General features: G+C 39.6%; 1 protein-coding gene across 1 annotated transcript in view; it reads left to right on the top strand.

Moving 5' to 3' along the window:
• The first annotated feature begins 3,924 nt into the window (after window positions 1-3,924).
• RBL1 (RB transcriptional corepressor like 1) overlaps window positions 3,925-20,197 on the top strand; it is a 60,434-nt gene continuing 44,161 nt past the window's right edge. Inside the window, exons 1-9 of the mRNA XM_027558600.1 lie at window positions 3,925-4,175; window positions 7,135-7,268; window positions 14,699-14,899; window positions 15,149-15,213; window positions 15,315-15,443; window positions 15,555-15,715; window positions 17,403-17,452; window positions 18,051-18,237; window positions 19,206-19,372. Of these exons, the coding sequence (XP_027414401.1) occupies window positions 4,020-4,175; window positions 7,135-7,268; window positions 14,699-14,899; window positions 15,149-15,213; window positions 15,315-15,443; window positions 15,555-15,715; window positions 17,403-17,452; window positions 18,051-18,237; window positions 19,206-19,372 (1,250 nt within the window). The 5' untranslated portion in view covers window positions 3,925-4,019. The remainder of the gene's footprint in view (window positions 4,176-7,134; window positions 7,269-14,698; window positions 14,900-15,148; window positions 15,214-15,314; window positions 15,444-15,554; window positions 15,716-17,402; window positions 17,453-18,050; window positions 18,238-19,205; window positions 19,373-20,197) is intronic.

The following is a 20,197-nucleotide window of genomic DNA, read 5'->3' on the forward strand; positions in this document are numbered from 1 at the left end:
ATTTCAGGATAGTCTGAGAATTACCACATGGCAAAAGGAAACGTCATAGACGTGAGCGGTTAATTGAATGTAAAGAGTTACAGATCAAATGAATCAAAAGACAGGAGAGGAAAATGGGAGGTTCACATAGACAGGATAACAACGTATTGAAAATCCAAAGTTAGAGCACAGACTCACTCCGGAGGAGGAAAAAAACCCAGCATGCAGTGTTTCTCATTTTTTGTTTGGTGGATGACCTTTGAGAGAGGTGTGTCTTTTGTTTCTGGGTCATTTTCAAGCCAGCAGTGCCCCTCAGTTCAAACCTGGATGATCTGAAAGTCACAGCAAGAGAAGAATCAGTATCTTGCACATAGTAGGCATTCAGTAAACATATTTGGAATGAAGAAACGAAGGGTTTTCAGGACTTAGTGTGTGTGCATGAAGCAGAAAAACAAATCAGAATCATTCAGCTGCAAAGAAGAAATGGCCTTATAGTACATACACCGCAACTCACTGGAAACCCCACTACTGACTAAAAAGATGAAAAATGCAGCAATGACTCTCTGGTTTTCTTTGGCTTATAATTCCTGAGAGCTGTTTCCTTTTATCTTGGTTTCTTTTCAAGACCAGAATGACCCTCTGAAATTCAGATCTGGATAAAAATGGTTTCTTTTCAAGACCAGAATGACCCTCTGAAATTCAGATCTGGATAAAAAAGAGATTAATGAGTTATGGCAAAGGCAAAAAACTTGAGGTCTCTCAGCTCTTATGATCTTGTCCATGACCAGCTATGAAAGCCAAGACCCCATGGGGTAGTCTTATTTTTATTCCACTTTTCTTCAAAAAATTCCAATCATGATGTCTGTGTTTAACAGAGCCAGGGATACTTCTCAACAAAGAAATATCCAAACCTTTACCACTGTCATCTCCCAATTGCATGTTGCTATTTTCTACTCACCAGAGTGCCTCTCAGGTCTGTTTAATCTAGATGTGCAGTGATAACCTTCCAGAAAAGAGCTGTGAAAAGGAAGACCAGCCTCTAGATCCCCGTCTTGGGCACCTTCTCCAGGGCCTGGCTACATCGCTGGTCTCTTTATCTTCAGTCTCTGCCTGTCCCTGATTATTCACATGCTTGTGTTTCCCAATCCTAGAAAATACCCTTCCATTTGGCTCTCCTCCACCAGACTATGTAAAGACAAGTTTTTACTTTGTATTCCAGCTTTTTGACCTTCCTTCCAGCAGCCTCTCAACCACAGTAATCTGGCTTCCACTCCCACTGTGCTAAAGACAGCTGCTTCTGGAAAAGGTTACTGAAATCATATGAAAGATAATATAGGAGGTCTTCGTTGAATTCCTCATCCTATCTGAATTCTCTGTAGTGTTGGACTCTATAGAGTACTTCTTTCCCGGCCTCTGAAATACTGCTCCTCCTCCTTATACCTTCCTGAACAGTTTTTTTTTTCCTCTTTTCATTCACTCCTAAAATTTTGCCTATTGCTGAAATGTTGGTACTCCTAGAGGGTCTACCCTTGAGTCTCTTCTCGTGCCAACACACTCCCTGAGTGATATAAAACTGATCCCTTAACTTCAGGTACTGCCTGAAAATTCCCAAATCTTCATGTCCAGGCTGCCTCCACTCCTGGAGCTCTTAAAAACAGATGCACAGCAGCTTAATTAGAAAACAAATGATCTAGGGACTTACCTGGCAGTCCAGTGGTTTGATCCCTGGTCGGGGAACTAAGACCCTGAATGCCAAGTGCTGCGGCAAAAAAAAAAAAAAAAATCCAGTACAGGAAAATCTTTATCCATTTCATCTCCACTAATCCTGACATTTCTTTGCTGAAAAATCTAATAGGAGGTGAGTCTCCATGCAGACACTACATGCCAATACCCCTTTCAGAAGATAATAAGATGGTCCTGAAGTCAGCTAGAAGAAAGCAGAGCTAGAAGTACCACATTTGAGTTTGGGGGAGGGAGTTTGAGTTTTTACTCATTTGATACCCAGACTGCAGCTGGTCCCCAAGTCCCAGCCCTCCCTATGTATGGGGAATGTAGAAGACTGGGAAAATGCTCAGGGGAGAGGGGCGACCTTCTAGGATCCCACACACAACAGTTCCAGAACTGATCTTATCCGTCTGGTTATACTCCGTTCTAGTTGAGAGTATCACCTTTCGTAGCCCAAAGGGAAACCTATGTTATTGGAGACTCCTCCTCTTCAGCAGGGCCCCTTTCAGCTCTAGGACAGAGCTGTCTCTGCAGAAGGGCTCCTATCTATGCTGGACTCATCTCCCACCATCTCCATACCTCTGCTCTCTACCCCCAACTAACCCATATGTGACACCCAGAGGAACCTGGTTGCACAGACTTCACCTCCTTTTATTAAAATCTCCATGCTTTTTTACCCTTCTGAGATCCTTTGCAACCTAACTGGACCTGCTTCGTTTTCATCTCTGGTGACTCCTTCCCTCATCCAAGCAACAATGGGCTCTTTGTCATTTTTAAACATACCATACTAAGTACTGAGTGCCAAATATGCCAGTCACTAATCCATAAACTCTGGAATACACTGAACATAAAAAGAAGGTTCCTGCTGTCACGCGACTCACGTTTTAATAGGAAGAGCCAGCAAATAAACAAGATAATTTCAGATAGTAATAAGGTGCTATGAAGACAATGATACAGGTGTGTGTGTGTGTGCGCGCGCGCGCGCGCGCGTGCGTGCGTGTGTGTGTGCGCGTGCGTGCGTGCGTGTGTGTCAGGGGGAGAGATGCGGTTAGCTATTTTAAATACAGTGCTCAGGGATAAGCTTGACAAGGTGACTTTTTGTTGGATGATGAGAAGGAGCCAGACAAGCAAAGATCCCATGTAGAGTATTTGGGGTTGTTTGACCAGCATGTGAGAAACGCTTTGAGGTAATAATTAGTTTGGCAGTTTGGCATGTCCAAGGTTCCAAAACAAAGCAGGTTGGAACTTATTACATACCTAAGAAAGGGGACAATGCCCTAGATGAGGTGGGACCAGATCACATGGGGCCTTATAGGCCATGGAAAGAAGTTTGTAAATTATTTTAAGAGCAACAGGAATCTATTGAAGGATCTTGAGTGAAGGACTGAGGAGCTCTGATTTACCTTTTTAAAAGATTCTGGCTCTTCCTGGAGAAGGGGTTTTTGATGGAGCAGAAGTGTAAGCCTTCAGACCAGTTCCATGCCTTCAGGCTTATGCTCAGGCCATTCCTAAATCTGGAATGACAAGTTTTTACTGGGTTCCAGGGTCCCAGTTCCTAGGGCCCAGGGAGCTGAGGAAGTGCCCCTTACTCTCAGCTCTTTCAGCCCAGGTCAAGCCTCGTTTAGCCATCAAAAAGAGATGGACAGGTGTCTGCTAATATCTTTACCTCATCAACTCCTCAGTGATTCTAAAAGACCGCTCTATAGGCGCTGGAGACTCTGAGGAGTATCCGACGAGGCCCTCCCCTGCCCTTGATGCTGTGGGATCACTTTTTTCAGTTCCCTCCTCCGTTTCCTAACTCAGAGAGCAAGTCTCGATCAAACTGTGATTGGAGTCCTGGGGCAGGGAGGCCCATGGGTTGGCGGGGCAGAAGACGTTTCTTCCTAAGATGAACGGGGCCACCTCGCAATTGGTAGCCCTGCCTGAACCAGAGCCACCAAGAAAGGGATGCGCCGCTGGCGCCAAAGCTGGATACAGACTACAACTCCCGGCAGACCCTGCGCGCGAACTGCCGATCCCTCCGCTACCAATTTGCCCCGCCGGCTGTGTCCACCGCTGCCCCCCAAGGGCCAAGTTCAGGTGTTTTAGGCCCCGAAGTCGGTCTTCTTATGACATATCCGGAGAGGGCCGGCTGGGAGCCCTGGAGGAGAAACGGACTTTTTAGAGGAGAAACGCGGATGCAGACCATAGAAGAGACGTCGTCCTGCAGCTCCCGATTTTCGCGCGCTTTTCGCGCGGGTGGTTGTGGGTAGCGCGCCCAGGAGGGAGAAAGGAGCCGGGGGGCTGTGACCGCGCCGCCCGCCGGGCCTGAGGGGATGGACGAGGACGATCCCCACGCCGAGGGGGCGGCAGTGGTCGCCGCGGCCGGGGAAGCGCTGCAGGCCCTGTGCCAGGAGCTGAACCTGGACGAGGGGAGCGCGGCCGAAGCCCTGGACGACTTCACTGCCATCCGGGGCAACTACAGCCTAGAGGTGAGCGGCGGCAGGTGGGGCGGCGGGACCGAGCTCGCCAGACCCCACCCCCGCCCCGCCCCTACCCCACCCTGTGGGGCGGTGGGAGTTTCCCCACCGGGAAGGGTCTCTGCCCTGGCGGGCGCCGAGGAGTGCGAAGCTGGAAGGGAGGGTATAGATCCCATTTCTCCATTTATTTTGAGGCGGGAAACAAGTCCGGAAAAGGAGTGGCTTTTCCAAGGTCACACTCCACTCAGAGGTCGTCCCCTGGTCTTCAGACCAGCGCCACAGACGTCTTGAGACTGCCCTTAAGTCCATTTGAGAAGCAAATACCATAACGATAAAAGCCGGAATGACTTGTGTGCCAAGACACCGCTGCCCAGCGCTTTAGATGTGTCGTCTTACTTGGTTCTCTCCACAACCCTTTGACTATGTTCTGTGATCCCCATTACACAGATGAGGAAGCTGAATCCCAGAGAGGTTAAGCCCAAGGTCGCCCGGTTAATGGTGGAGCCAGACTCAGTCTAAGCCATAATCTCTCTACCCTGCCGGCCCGAAATGTGGGTTACTTTTTTGCCGTATTGCCGCGACACAGCTATTTCATCAGAGCCAATTGTGCACACAAGGCTTATCTCTGGGCCCCAGATTCCTCCTCTCTCAGACGGGGATAATTAGATGGTCTTGACGCTAAACACAGTGTCTGTCTCTGAACAGAATAAAATGTAAGCTATCATTAGATTTTCCCCACCATTCTTGCGTTAACTTCTCACAACAGCTCTGTGACACGACAGGGCAGGGAGTATTAATCCTGCTGTCCAGGTATCAAGACCAGGAGGGTTGTGTTGCCCAGGTTCGTTCTGCTAATCATCGCAGAAACCCAAACAAGCATAAGCCCAATATAGAGGTAGAATTATGATGGAATATATTTGCAGTGGCCTCATGATCAAAAGTTTTTGTGATCTAAGAGGAGTGTTCTTCTGACTCATCACCCAGTAGAATAGTTAATCGCTGAGTTCAGAGGCATGGAGTTGGAAATTTGGAGTTGACTGTGTATGTGTGTGTCAGTATATGAGGGAGAAGAAGAGAGACTCTTGTTTGTCTCCAGGGTAGGACTGGATAGACTGGATTAAGGACAGTCATCTGCATCTCGGGTGACACGACTGGAAAGCTGAGGAAAGGAGGAGAAAGTAAGGGAGATTATAACTTACAGCCTCTCGATTGAAAACACACTTTTTAGAAGCCAGAGAAAGCGTTTCTGACATCCCAAGTCTTCATTTAGTCTCTCATTGAATGCGCATTGCTGAGTGTAGACTGTATTGAAGGCATTAAACTAGGCGCCTCTTTCAGATTCTTGAATATGCCTAGCTTGCTCCTAACTTTCTCCATGCCAGTCCCTCTGCCTGGAAACTTCACTCCCCACTCCAGGGAAAGTTTAAGAGCCGAATCTCCAGTTAGGCAGAGTTGATCAGGATATCTTAATGTTTGACTTAATTCACAATTGTGTTGAATTAAGATTTTGTGTTTATTCTATCTAAAGTGTTTTATTTTCCTCTTCTTTGTTGCTTTGTTTTTGGTGAAAGGCATTTTCATGTATCTACTGCTTCCTAAGAACCCCTCTGCCCAATCCCTATCCCCTCTAGTCTACCTGACAAGCTCCTGATTACCCACCCCACTTCACCCGTACATTTTGGTGATTTATCACCACTTACTACTTTTGTCTCCCTCTGTGAACCCTTCTGTGACCCCCCAGTCAAAATCAGTTGCTCACTACACTATATTCTCCCATAACACTTTATTTTCAATTCTTAAAACGTGTATCTCACCAGTTATAGGTAACAGTATCTGTTTCTCTTAGTTCTACACTTGGAGTTTTATAAGGTCAGAGTGTTTTTGTATTTTGAAGGCCTAGTATCAAGAAACTAATTTAAATACTATAGGTGCTTTTTATTTTTAGAAAAAAAGTCAAAGTAGTAATTTTGGTTCTTAAAGTTTCTCTATATTAATCGTGTTTTCGTCTAGTAGCCTGTATCCAAAAGCTCTATAATACTTGGGTGTTATACCCACACAATTCGTTAATCAAGGCTTCTAAAAGTATTCAACCTTAAGCTTACCTGCCTCAAGCAATTAAGACTTTTCACTACTTTAGGGCAGGAACACTGGGTCTTAGATTTATTAGTAGCTACCAATTTCTGCTCACTCCTTTTGGATTATTGCAGGAAATCTTTATTAGTCATTTTTATTCTGCTAGAGTCTGGTCTTAAAGAGGATCTGCACTACAGTATTGTGTTATGGTATGAGATTTGTGGCTAGTTCTTAATTTCATGTAAAGCTCAGCAATGAAGTCATAAAGTGAATCTAGCTTCAATAGCTCAAGTCTAGTGTTGAATTCTCAAATGTCACCTTTTTTGTAGCATTGCAAATTGAAATATCTGCTAAGATAGAGAGCCATACTTAGACTGTTTTAAAGATTAGGGTAAATAATTCCCCCAATTTCTACCTCACAAAACTGACAATCTCCTTTATGTTGAACACGATAGGTATTAGTTTTTATATGTGTGATTCTTTTGCCATGATTCTACTCTGTTCTTTCCTTTTCTCTGCCTAAGTGATTAAAAAAGAAACAAAATGATAGAAAGGAACTTCCACATCATCAAAGCCATGACTGGTGTTATAATACTGAAAAAGCTAATGCTGAGAAATTGAGAACTTTTTCAGTAATATTAGATTTGGGGTATAGATGAGAGATCTATATTTAGATTAATATCAATTTACCATGTTACACAGGACTGAGAGTAAGGAATTTTATACCCATTTTTGCTACCAACTAAGCTTTCTGACCTTGGGCAAATAGCCTCACTTCTCTCGCCTGTTAATACAGTATGAAAATTAGACCAGATAATCCTAAGATCTCTTTTGAGTCTAGAATTCAAGTGTTCTAACGAAATATATCCATTTTGCTGTTTTATCTTTTGCCTGCCAGGGAGAGGTTATACACTGGTTGGCGTGTTCGTTGTATGTTGCTTGCCGCAAAAGCATCATTCCCACAGTTGGGAAGGGTATCATGGAAGGAAATTGCGTTTCACTTACCAGAATACTACGTTCAGCTAAATTAAGGTAAAGCACTTTGATTTTTCAAACATTACTTTATAAGTCCTGAATTTAACTTTAGAATTTAATTTCTCTTCATTTTAAATCATTTAGTTTCATCCCATTCTAAGGTTTTTTTTTTTTACAGTTCTCACATTTTTTTCCTAGTTCTCACATTCTTTCTCTGACTTTCTTCCTCAAATTCTAACTTCAACCAAAGGCCCTGTTCTAAATCTTTTTTTTTAATTGAGTTACAATTTATAAGTCATATAATTTACTTACTTGTACAATTCAGTGATTTGGGGTATTTTTTACAGAGTTGTGTAACTATCACCACAGGCATTACAGGCATAGAGGTTTTGTTTTTGGGTGTTTTTTTTATTTTGGCTGCACCATGCAGCAGGTGGGAACCTGTGCCCCCTGCATTGGAAGCATAAAGTCTTAACTTCTGTACTGCCAGGAATATTACTAAGTCTTTTTATCTATGATTTTTTCCATTAATATTTTAAGTTTGAGAATAATTTGAAGCTTTCAGAAAAGTTGCAAAAATAAGAAAATTACAAAGACCATCCATACACCCTTGACCTAGACTCACCTTTTAGTGACATTTTACTCCATTTGCTTTATCATTTAATCTTTTTCCCTTAAATAATATATTTTCCTCAACTACTTCAATTTAAGTAGCATCCATTATAGCCCTATACCCCTAAATATTTCAGTATGTATTTCCTTAAATATCTATAGTACAGTTATCCACGTCAACAAAATTAATCCTGATACAATAATTTTCTATAATCTAACATCTCTATTCTAGTTTTATTACTTGACGCAGTAACGTTTTTTCTCTTTTTCGGCTATTCTGGGTCCTTGTTGCCGCTCGTCGGCTTCTGTAGTTGCAGCACAAGGACTCCTCACTGGGACCACAGGTGCCAGTGCCTGTGGCCTCAGTAGCTGCAGTGTGCGGGCTTGGCGGCTTTATGGCACGTGGGATCTCAGCTCCCCAACCAGGGGTCAGACCCATCCCCTACGTTTGGAAGGTGGATTCTTCACCACTGGACCACCAGGGAAGTCACTAATTTTAAGTGACTATGTAGATCTTTATAGCCTTGGGAAAATATGCATCAAATATTGCTAAATCATACTGCAAAATACTGTAGAAGTATAGATTCATACATATACCTGTAAAACTAGAAGATTTTTATTGATTTACCTGTGTGCCAGATATTATGTGCTAATAGTTTACATATCTTTATTCATTTAATCCTCACAGTAATCCTATCAAATAAATCTCATTTTAAAAATGAGGAAGCCAAGTCACCAAGAGGTTAAATTATATCCAGTGGTTATATACCTAAGTGGCAGAGCCTCTGAAGTCCATGCTGTATTACTTATGTATCAGTAAACAAATATACATTAGTGTGTCTTCTCTTAAATTGTATCTTTAATTCAACTTCAGTTTACAAAAAAAAATTAGCCTAAGCAATTTCCAACTTAAAAAGAAAGTTTCATGTGGGAATTCCCTGTCTGTCCAGTGGTTAGGACTATGCACTCTCACTACAAAAGGCCTGGGTTTAATCCCTGGTCAGGGAACTAAGATCCTGTAAGACATGAGGTGCTGCCCCCCCCAAAAAAAAGTTTTATGTAAAAATTTGTTCTGCTATTAATAGTGTTAAATATTAGTATCTGTTTTATAATTTGAATTTTAAATTCTTAATAAAGCAGCTGTCTGAGCCTCATTAAGTAGTGAGAAGTAATTTTTCCTTATTTTTTACAAGTTTTTTAGTAACTTGTGATTTAAATCAAGATTATTTTCATTCACTCATAATTTTCATATTTATTAGAACCTGAATGAAAAATTACTTTTCGTAATTTTAATTGAAACATTGATATTAATTTTTTACAAAGTAATTTTCTTTTTTGCCTTTTGAGTACCCTTAAAAATAGATGGTGTGCCACTATTGGGACATATGTTCCATATTACCATCTTTTCTCTGTACTTGGTTTTTGCTGGCAGGGTGAGTCATAGCTCCCAGTAAGCCATGCAATCAGCAGGGTAAGCAACCAGTACATTTACAACCATTCTGTCTCACAGCCATTCTGTTTTTCACTTTCAGTAGAGTATTTGTTAAATTATGTGAGATAGCCAACACTTTTTTTTTTTTTAATAAAATAGGCTTTTTGTTAGATGATTTTACCCAACTGTAGGCTAATGTAAGCATCTGAGCATGTTTGAGGTAGGCTAGGCCAAGTTGTGATGTTCAGTAGGTTTAGGTATATTAAATGCATTTTCAACTTATATTTTCAACTTACAGTAGGGTTACAGGTTATATCCTGTAACCCCATTTGTAAATCGAGGAAGATCTGTATACACATAAATAACATAAAGAGAGATGGATGACAAAGCAAATATGCAAAATGCAAAATTGGTGAATACTGTTGAATAAAGAAGTTCTTGTATACAATTCTTGCAACTTTTCTGTAAGTTTGATGCTATTTCAAAATAAAAAAGTTTAAAAGAGAAAAGGGAATGCTTAGATACATTTATGGCACATCCATATAGTGGAATAAAATCCAGCTCTTAACATTATGGAAGGACGTTCATGTGAACTGAGAGGAAATGATCTCCAAAATTATAGGAAAAAAGAGAAGTATAGAATATCTATTGTAGGTAGTATTGTTTCATTTGAGTGGGGAAAAAGTATTTAATTAGGTGTGTATTCATAAATACCCTAAAAAGTTCTGCAAGGATAAATAAGAAACTAGTAACAATATAATTGTGATTTTCTCTGGCTCAGTAGTAAAGAATCTGCTTGCAGTGTAGGAGAGCCAGGTTCAGTCCCTGGATGGGGAAGATATAATTAGTCACTAAGGCAAAGTTGGTTGCTTTAGTGGAAAAAAACTGGGAGGGAGGTGATGGACAAGGAGAGATACTTTCCATCATGTATCCTTCAGTACCTTTGAAATTTTGTAATTATGTACATTACTTATTAAAAAAAGAAAAAAAACTGTCATAGGATAGTATGATATCCATCTTTGTATAAATATTTTTGCCTATATCTTTGACTCTCTCCTTAGATTCTCATAAAAAGCAATTTTTGGATGAAAGAATTGAGTGTTTTTAAGACTTTATATTCATGTTGCCAAGTTGCCTTTTGGAAGGTAATTACTAATACTTCTAGCATATTTCACTGTATCCTTTTTGGAGTAGCATTTTTTTTTAACAGTCCTGTTGAGATATAATCCACATATCCATTTAAAATATATAGCTCAACAGTTTTTAATATATTCACATACTGACTACAATTTTAGAACATTTTCATCACCCCAAAAAAGATACCCTCATACTCATTAGCATTCACGTGTTATACCCCCACTAAATCCCCTTCCTCTGGCAACCACTAATCCACTTTCTGTCTTTTTGCCTATCTTGGACATTTCCTATAAATAGAATCATACAGTATATGATATTTCTTTGTGATTGGCTTCTTTAACTTAGCATAATGTTTTTAAGGTTCATCCATGTTGTAGCAGTATCAGCATTTTATTCCTTTCTATGACTGAATAATTTTCCATTGCGTGGATATAAACATTTTATTAATTTTTTGGTTGATGGACATTTGAGTTGTTTCCACTTTGGACTCTTATGAATAATGTTGCTATGAATGTGTACAGCTTTTTATGTAGACGTATTTCTCATTTCTCTTAGATGTATGTATAAGGATTGCTGTGTCCTGTGGTAACTCTGGTTAACCTTTTGAGGAGCTATCAAGCTGTTTTTCAAAGTGACTGTACACTAGTCATTCTATGAAGATTCCAATTTATCCACATCTTGTCAACACTTATTATCCACCTTTTTTTTTTTAAGATTTACTTATTTGTTTATTTATTTATGGTTCTGCTGGGTCTTCGTTGCTGCACAAGCTTTCTCTAGTTGAGGTGAGCAGGGGCTACTCTCGAACTGTGGTATGCGGGCTTCTCATTGCAGTGGCTTTTGTTGGGGAGCACGGGCTCATTAGTTGTGGCTCCCATGCTGTAGACCATAGGCTCAGTAATTGTGGTGCATGGGCTTAGTTGCCCTGCAGTATGTGGTATATTTCCAGATTAGGGATCAAACCTGTGTCCCCTGCATTGGCAGCAGATTCTTAACCACTGGACTACCAAGGAAATTCTTATCGGTTTTTTTTTTTTAATAGTCAAGTGCCCATGAAGTGCTGTCTCATCATGGTTTTGATTTGTATTTCCCTAATGTCTAATGATGTTGAGCATCTTTCATATGCTTTTTTGGAGTACTGTATTCTTTGTAATAGATTTTCAATGAAACAAAAACTTTTGAAAGCTGTGAAGTTTACTTTGTATTTTAATTTAGTTTAAAAAAATCACATTCATAGTTTAAGTGATATCAGTCCTGGCAATGGCAACCCACTCTAGTACTCTTGCCTGGCAAATCCCATGGACGGAAGAGCCTGGCTGCAGTCCATGGGGTTGCTAGGAGTCGGACACGACTGAGCGATTTCACTTTCACTTTTCACTTTCATGCGTTGGAGAAGGAAATGGCAACCCACTCCAGTGTTCTTGTCTGGAGAATCCCAGGGACGGGGGAGCCTGGTGGGCTGCTGTCTATGGGGTCTCACAGAGTCTGACATGACTGAAGTGACTTAGCAGTAGCAGTAGCATTAAGGCTCTTTTGTTTGTTTTCAAACACTCTGATAAACTTTGTTCCAGGTTCAGTTTAGTTCGTTTCAGTCACTCAGTTGTGTCCGACTCTGTGACCCCATGAATTGCAGCACGCCAGCCCTCCCTGTCCATCACCAACTCCTGGAGTCCACCCAAACTCATGTCAGTCGAATCAGTGATGCCATCCAACCATCTCATCCTCTGTCATCCCCTACTCCTCCTGCTCCTAATCCCTCCCAGCATCAGAGTCTTTTCCAATGAGTCAACGCTTCTCATGAGGTGGCCAGAGTATTGGAGTTTCAGCTTTAGCATCAGTCCTTCCAAAGAACACCCAGGATTGATCTCCTTTAGAATGGACTGGTTGGATCTCCTTGCAGTCCAAGGGACTCTCAAGAATCTTCTCCAACACCACAGTTCAAAAGCATCAATTCTTCAGCACTCAGCTTTCTTCACAGTCCAACTTTCACATCCATACATGACCACTGGAAAAACCATAGCCTTGACTAGACGGACCTTTGTTGGCAAAGTAATGTCTCTGCTTTTCAATATGCTATCTAGGTTGGTCATAACTTTTCTTCCAAGAAGTAAGCGTCTTTTAATTTCATGGCTGGAGTCACCATCTGCAGTAATTTTGGAGCCCAAAAAAATAAAGTCTGACACTGTTTCCCCATCTGTTTCCCATGAAGTGATGGGACCAGATGCCATGATCTTCGTTTTCTGAATGTTGAGCTTTAAGCCAACTTTTTCACTCTCCTCTTTCACTTTCATCAAGAGGCTTTTTAGTTCCTCTTCACTTTCTGCCATAAGGGTGGTATCATCTGCATATATGAGGTTATTGATATTTCTCCTGGCAATCTTGATTCCAGCTTGTGCTTCCGCCAGCCCAGCGTTTCTCTGGGCTCTGCATATAAGTTAAATAAGCAGGGTGACAATATACAGCCTTGATGTACTCCTTTTCCTATTTGGAATCAGTCTGTTCCATGTCCAGTTCTGTTGCTTCCTGACCTGCATATAGGTTTCTCAAGAGGCAGGTCAGGTGGTCTGGTATTCCCATCTCTTTCAGAATTTTCCACAGTTTATTGTGATCCACACAGTCCAAGGCTTTGGCATAGTCAATAAAGCAGAAATAGATGTTTGGGATAGCAATATGTACATTGGATTTATATGAGAACATATTAGTTACGGCTCTTATTTATTAAAAAGAAAAAAAAAAAAAAAAAACAGATACCAGCTACCAACTTTGGCTCTCTTAAGGAGAAAAAAAATGTATTGAAAGAATATTGGATAGCTGACAAAGTCTTTAGGATAACTTAAGAAATTAGGCTTAGAAAATGACCAGGAGAAAGAGAGGCTGGCTACACAACCAAAAAGCGTATCACAGAACCCATCTAATAGGTACACAGCTTGCATGGCCAGCAGTGCTGTCCCTGGATTTTGGCAATGTTTTTGTCCCTAGGAGCTGCTATTGAGCTCCATAAGAATTTACCACTTCCTCATTTCTGTGCTGTCACCTCCAGATTCAAAAACCAAACAGATATATATGATTAAGGACCTCAGGTTTTATGCCTTCACCCTAAGTTCCAATGCAGCTTACCGTTCTAGTAGAAAATCCTCAGACAAAGGAAAGAATAGAATTTCACATGCTGAGCATCCCTGTCTCCAACAAAGTCCTCTATAAGAGACTATAATTTTGTCAGCCAAAAAAATTTTAGTAATCTAGCTTTTTTTCTTTTTTTGCTGCTCTTGATAAGAATCTTTTAAAAAGACTCAAATTCTTAGATTTCAGTCAGCATGTCTGGAGTTTGAACTTCTACAGACAACTAACTGATGATTTCTTCCACCACCTTTAAAAAAAAATTACATTCATTATTCTGTAATATCACTAGACACTTAAATGAACTTTAACACTACAAAATTTCAGTCCAAGACCATACTAACATGGGAACATAAAAAAATGCACTTATAATTGTATAAACCAGAAATGTAGAGCCATAGTCCATTAGGTGATTTTTCTGGGTATGTTCTACCTTCTTAGGTATATATTGATGTTTGATAGTAGAACCACGTGTTGTAACACAAACGCTTGCATTTTATTCCTGCCCTGTAACAGTCTGGTGCTTTGTGATCAACTTCCAGAATCTAATATTGAGACAGGCTGTCTTTCCTCAGACTAGTTTTTAGTTTTGTGAACTCATCAGTCTGTTGACTAACATTTACTTTGTAATTTATATGCAGAGTATTGTCTAGGTACTACAGGGACTAAAAGAAGTAGATAGATACTGGAGAGGGCAATGGCACCCCACTCCAGTACTCTTACCTGGAAAATCCCAAGGACTGAGGAGTCTGGTAGGCTGCAGTCCATGGGGTCGCTAGAGTCAGACATGACTGAGCAACTTCACTTTCACTTTTCACTTTCATGCATTGGAGAAGGAACTGGCAACCCACTCCAGTGTTCTTGCCTGGAGAATCCCAGGGACGGGGGAGCCTGGTGGGGTGCCGTCTATGGGTCGCACAGAGTCGGACACGACTGAAGTGACTTAGCAGCAGCAGCAGATGGTAATACCTGCATAGTCAAAGATATTTTATGTATTGACTGTTAAGTTCTCACAGTGATTCTGGGAACCAAAGTAATTTCATAGCACTTGAAATGGGGTTTTTTTGTCTCTCTTTTTTAAAAAATAAATTCAGGGATTTTAATGTAGATTCTTAGGTATAAGTAGAGTGTCTCCTTTTCTTACCATTATGTGGATTCATTTTAAATTTGCTTTTTTCTGTTTGTTTAGTTTAATACAGTTTTTTAGTAAAATGAAGAAATGGATGGACATGTCAAACCTGCCACAAGAATTTCGTGAACGTATAGAAAGGCTAGAAAGAAATTTTGAGGTGTCTACTGTAATTTTCAAAAAATTTGAGCCAATTTTTTTAGATATATTTCAAAATCCATATGAAGAGCCACCAAAGTTACCACGAAGCAGGAAGCAGAGGTGAGACACTTTATCCTCATATAATTGACATAGAAATTATGATACAAACTTATTAAGGGCATTTGCATTTTAAAAGTCAACTTTTTAACCCCATTTAATAAACCATGGTTGTCTGTCCTTTGTGAATGGGATTTTATATGTAATTTGACTGCTACTTGGTGTATTTGCTGTTTCAATTTTTAAGTGACAAACGTAAAATGATATTTAGTAAGTTAGATAAAAAGTACGTTCCCCCCGCCCCTTTTTTAGGAGGATTCCTTGCAGTGTTAAAGAGCTCTTTAATTTCTGCTGGACACTGTTTGTTTATACTAAGGGTAAGGTGACACTTTCACTTGCTTTGTATTTCTGTTGTGGGAACTCGGTGCTATTTGACATGGAAGGTTCCTGGGTTTTATGTCTCTTTTTTCTTGTAAAGGTAATTTTCGTATGATTGGAGATGATTTAGTAAACTCTTATCATTTACTTCTGTGCTGCTTGGATCTGATTTTTGCCAATGCCATTATGTGCCCAAATAGACAAGAGTTGCTAAATCCATCATTTAAAGGTGAGACCTTATTTATTTTTGAAAACTGATAATCAGTTTTTAGAAAAAGAGTATTAAAAGTTGATCATATTCTTTTTTCCATCCATTGGTTCTTACACCCTGTCAAAGTAGGTTTACCATCTAATTTCCAAACTGCTGACTTTCGGGCTTCTGAAGAACCTCCCTGCATCATTCCTGTACTGTGTGAACTGCATGACGGACTTCTGGTAGAAGCCAAAGGAATAAAGGAGCATTACTTTAAGCCATATATTTCAAAACTCTTTGATAGGAAGGTACTGTACTTACATTTAAATGATTCAGCTCCTGTGGGTCAGCAGTAGCAGCCTCCAGGAGAAAACCAGTATTTTAAGCAAGTTCTTAACATTATAGTACTCGGGCTCAAGTTCCCAGGTTTCAGCCTCTGCTGTGATGCAGTCCTGGCCAGTGATTTTCTGTGATGTGCAGAACTGAGCTGTGGAAGAATGTGACCAGCCGTATGTCCTGTTAACTAAATGCACAGCCAGAGGCATCTGTAGGAGGTTCTGATAGAGAATTAATGAAGGACAGACATCAGAGTAAGCCTAAGGAAAAGCAGGAGGTCAGAGTAAGCTGGTTTATTGCCACAATTTGAATACTGTTTACACAATTTGTTATTTACTAAAAGTAGGATGATATTTAACAGCTGTAGCTTTAATTCCATACAAGTAGAGCAAGAGTCCCTGAAAGGATTAGGTCATCACTAACTGGGTTCTTCTCTTACGTATACTTTTGTATCTAGTCTTATCTTTCAATAAACAAATATTTATGTGCATATACACAATTTTTATATTTCTGTGTGTGTGTATATACTCAAAATATCTCTTTCTAAAACTTTAATCTCCAGCAAAGTAAACTTTAAAGGAACTGAAGGATTTTGTCTGTTGTGCTCTGTAGAAACGGTGCACTCCTGGGTATGGTGACCATACATCTTGGTTTGCCTGGGTTATCTGGGTTTTGGCTGTTGGTGTGGCATAATTACTAGAATGTCTCCTTTTTTCACTTCAGAAGTATCCTGGTTTGAACAGTGGTTCTCTTGCCCATGGGCCACAGACCGTTTATTTGGCCTGTTTAGGATGTTTTACATTTTTATTTTGTTCAATTTTTAGCTGACACATGAAAACCTTTTATGTGAAAATTTTTTAAAAATCAGAATTGGCAGTGTTGGTAACTACATAGGTAACGATTGTCAAGCTCAATAATGGCTACCTCTTAGGACAAGGAAGTGTGCTTTCTGCCCTCTTCATTTATATATGTTAAACTCTGACCCCTGAAAGCATTTGAGTTTACAATCCCTGATGTTTGATAATCTAAGAATAGTGTGGATACACAGACAATGTGAATAACAGTGTAATTTTCCTTTCTCACCAGTTGTTGTTGTTAGTCACTCAGTCGTGTCTGACTCTTTGTGACCCCATGTAGCCTGCCAGGCTCCTCTGTCCATGGGGATTCTCCAGGCAAGAATACTGGAGGGGGTTGCCATTTCCTTCTTCTCACCACTAACAGTAGCTATATTGTTTTCATATCTTTTGCTTGTCTGACACATACCATCATTCAATAACTGTTAGTTTCCATTCTTTATAAACAATCTTTAAAATTGGACAGCTTTCATCAGAATCGTTTGGGGAATTTGTTAAAACTGCTGCCGTAGTTCAGGCTTTGAGATCTGTCAAGTCTGCCTTTTTAACAAGTTCCCCTATATGATTGTTATGTCACTAAAATTTGGAAACCACTGCTATGGGTAGACTAACTTCAAAGTATTTTGAAATCCTGACGTTAAATGTTTTTTAATATTCGCATACTAAATAGGAGGTATTGGTCTGGAAAAAAATGTTTAATAATTCTGTTTTGTGTTTGTGTGTGTTAATTTAGATAAATGTAATGTTCTTGTGTGTATGTTAATATGCTTACTTACATAATGTCACAATGACTTTTTCTTCCCAGATTTTAAAGGGCGAATGCCTTCTGGACCTTTGCAGTTTTACTGATAATAGGTAATTATCTAGTACTAAAAGTATCAGGCATATCATATTACTGTCAGTAATGATTTGTTACAGTTGGTTAAGGGATATGTTGTATCAAGTTAACAGCTCCAAATTCAAATTCAGGTTTCTTCTGCATTGGTGGAATTCAGTGCGTGTTATTGCTAAGCCTTGTAGTCTTAAATTTATTTTCAGAAACCATTGGCACTTAAAATATCTGCTCTCCTGAGAAACTCATAAACAGACCCAATGACTTCTGTATTTGAGTTTACATTCTTTCACTAATCAAATATTGGCACATTCAGAATGTACTTATATTTCAAGGCCACACACAATTGTTTCCTCAATGATCAGACCTTAATTAGGTTCAACTAGTTTTCAGATTAAGTACAGATTCTTTTCAGTCACCTTGCAAAGTAATTTATTGCCTTTTATGTGAATGTGAAGAATGTTCATGATCAGATAGAAACCTCAGATATTGTTAGATGGGCAGAGTTAATAAAAACTAAAAAGTCATGAGCTTTTCCATGCTATGGAGTCAAAATCTATAAGATAAATCCATTGTGTAACTTAGTTGTATCATAGGAGCTTAAAAGAATTCTCTTTTCAGCAAAGCAGTGAACAAGGAGTACGAAGAATATGTTTTAACTGTTGGTGACTTTGATGAGAGGATCTTTTTGGGAGCAGATGCAGAAGAGGAAATTGGAACCCCTCGGAAGTTCACTGGTGACGGCCCATTAGGGAAACTGACAGCACAGGCTAATGTGGAGTGTAACCTTCAACATCATTTTGAAAAAGTAATATAACCTAGCCTGGCCTCAGTCTTGAATGGTCTTTTTCTGTGTGTGTGTGTGTGTCTCTACTAACAGCAGAAAAGTGAAGAAAGTGAAAGATGCTCAGCTGTGTCTGACTCTTTGCAAACCCATGGACTATACAGTCCACGGAATTCTCTAGGCCAGAATACTGGAGTGGGTAGCCTTTCCCTTCTCCAGGGGATATTCCCAACCCAGAGGTCGCACCCAGGTCTCCTGCATTGCAGGTAGATTCTTTACAGCTGAGCTACAAGGGAAGCCCAACAGCAGAAGCATCTTTCAAGTTAAATCTTGAATTTCTTCTACTAATTCATATTTCCCATGAAAACTTTAAAGAATAATTTTCAAAACTATAGCATATAGTATTTAGGTCATTTCTTGCTATTTTTCATATTTGGGTATTTTCCCAGAATGCCTGGATTTTCAGTAGACTGTGTCTTTGGATGTGAAGACATACTTTTTTCCTGTTTTTCCTTTGTACCACTTTAGCTGCTGCTTTCTTGCTTTAAAATTTGCTTTCCTACCATATGCTTTTCTCAAACATCAGCCATATTATTCTGGGTTTGATTGTTTATAGCCAAGGCTTAATTCTCTGTTTATGTGTTAGGTGGGTTAGAGTATAAGGTCTGCTAGAAAACTCATAGAAACCTAAGTTTCAGTCCCAGCACTTCCATTACCTTTGTCAGCTGTTTCCTTGCATGCAAAATGAAAATGTGCATGTTATATTTCAAATGAATGTTATGAAGATAATGAGATTGTAGAGAGAAAGCACTGTGGAAAAGTGTTATTCACAGGTAGGATGTTATTAGCATAATATTGCTAAAAATGTGGTAGGTAACCAGAAGAGGGAGAAAAAGTAACCTACTAAACATGAATAGAGAGGATGGTATCTGTACTAAATTAAACATGTAATTTAGTAATTTTTAATGTCACATATTTTTCTTTTCTGTCAGAAAACATCATTTGCACCTTCTACCCCACTGACAGGACGGCGATATTTAAGAGAAAAAGAAGCAGTCATTACTCCTGTTGCTTCAGCTACCCAAAGTGTGAGCCGGCTACAGAGTATTGTAGCTGGCTTGAAAAATGCACCAAGTGAACAACTTATAAATATTTTTGAGTGAGTATGATACTATTTTTTTCCAAGTTTTCCTCTAATTTTAAATTAGATTCTGTAGTTCATTCTGTTTTCAGTACTTCTGAATTCTGGAGATAATGGATATACATCTGACAAGTTTTACTGTACCATTTCAATCACAAAGTGTATTGACCTAAAATCAGGTAGAAGTACTATGAAAAATTATATATAAATTTTACTTCATATTATTATAGACTTTGAAGATTAAACGCATCTTAATGGTTATGTAGCTCTAACATTCCACTCTGGTAACACCCCTAATTTATGCATTACTGTTTTTGTTTTCTTTTTTAAATGGATTCAATCTAAATGTCCATCAAATGGAAGACTGGTTACATATTGATTGTACAGCCATGAAATGGAATTTTATGCAGTTGTTGGAAAAAAAGAGACACATTTTATAGTAAAGATGATAAAATGAGGCCAGACCAGAGAAACTTATTTCCTAATACCTAATGAAATAACAGAATAATAAAAATCAGCAAACTATCAGCAGCAACCAAATGAAAAGAAGGATATTATTTCATGCTATAATTTTCCAAAGCGATGGTCAAGAAAGGAAATGGATGCTCCTAGTATGCCCCACCCCCAAGAAGCATTAGTGAAGGAAAAGGGTTTGTTAACAGGGTCTTGAAAATGCTCATTGAGTGAGTAGGCAGATGGGCAAAAAGTCCTATTAATAGAAACTCCCCAAGTGAAAGTTCCTCTATACCACCAAGATAGCAGCAGAAATATGAAAAATCCTTAGGGCCTTCCATTTTCTGAGGTTCCTACCTGATTTGTGGTGAGATCCTCATAAAACTGGAA

This window comes from Bos indicus x Bos taurus, chromosome 13, assembly GCF_003369695.1.
Source record: "Bos indicus x Bos taurus breed Angus x Brahman F1 hybrid chromosome 13, Bos_hybrid_MaternalHap_v2.0, whole genome shotgun sequence".
Lineage (NCBI taxonomy): Eukaryota > Metazoa > Chordata > Mammalia > Artiodactyla > Bovidae > Bos > Bos indicus x Bos taurus.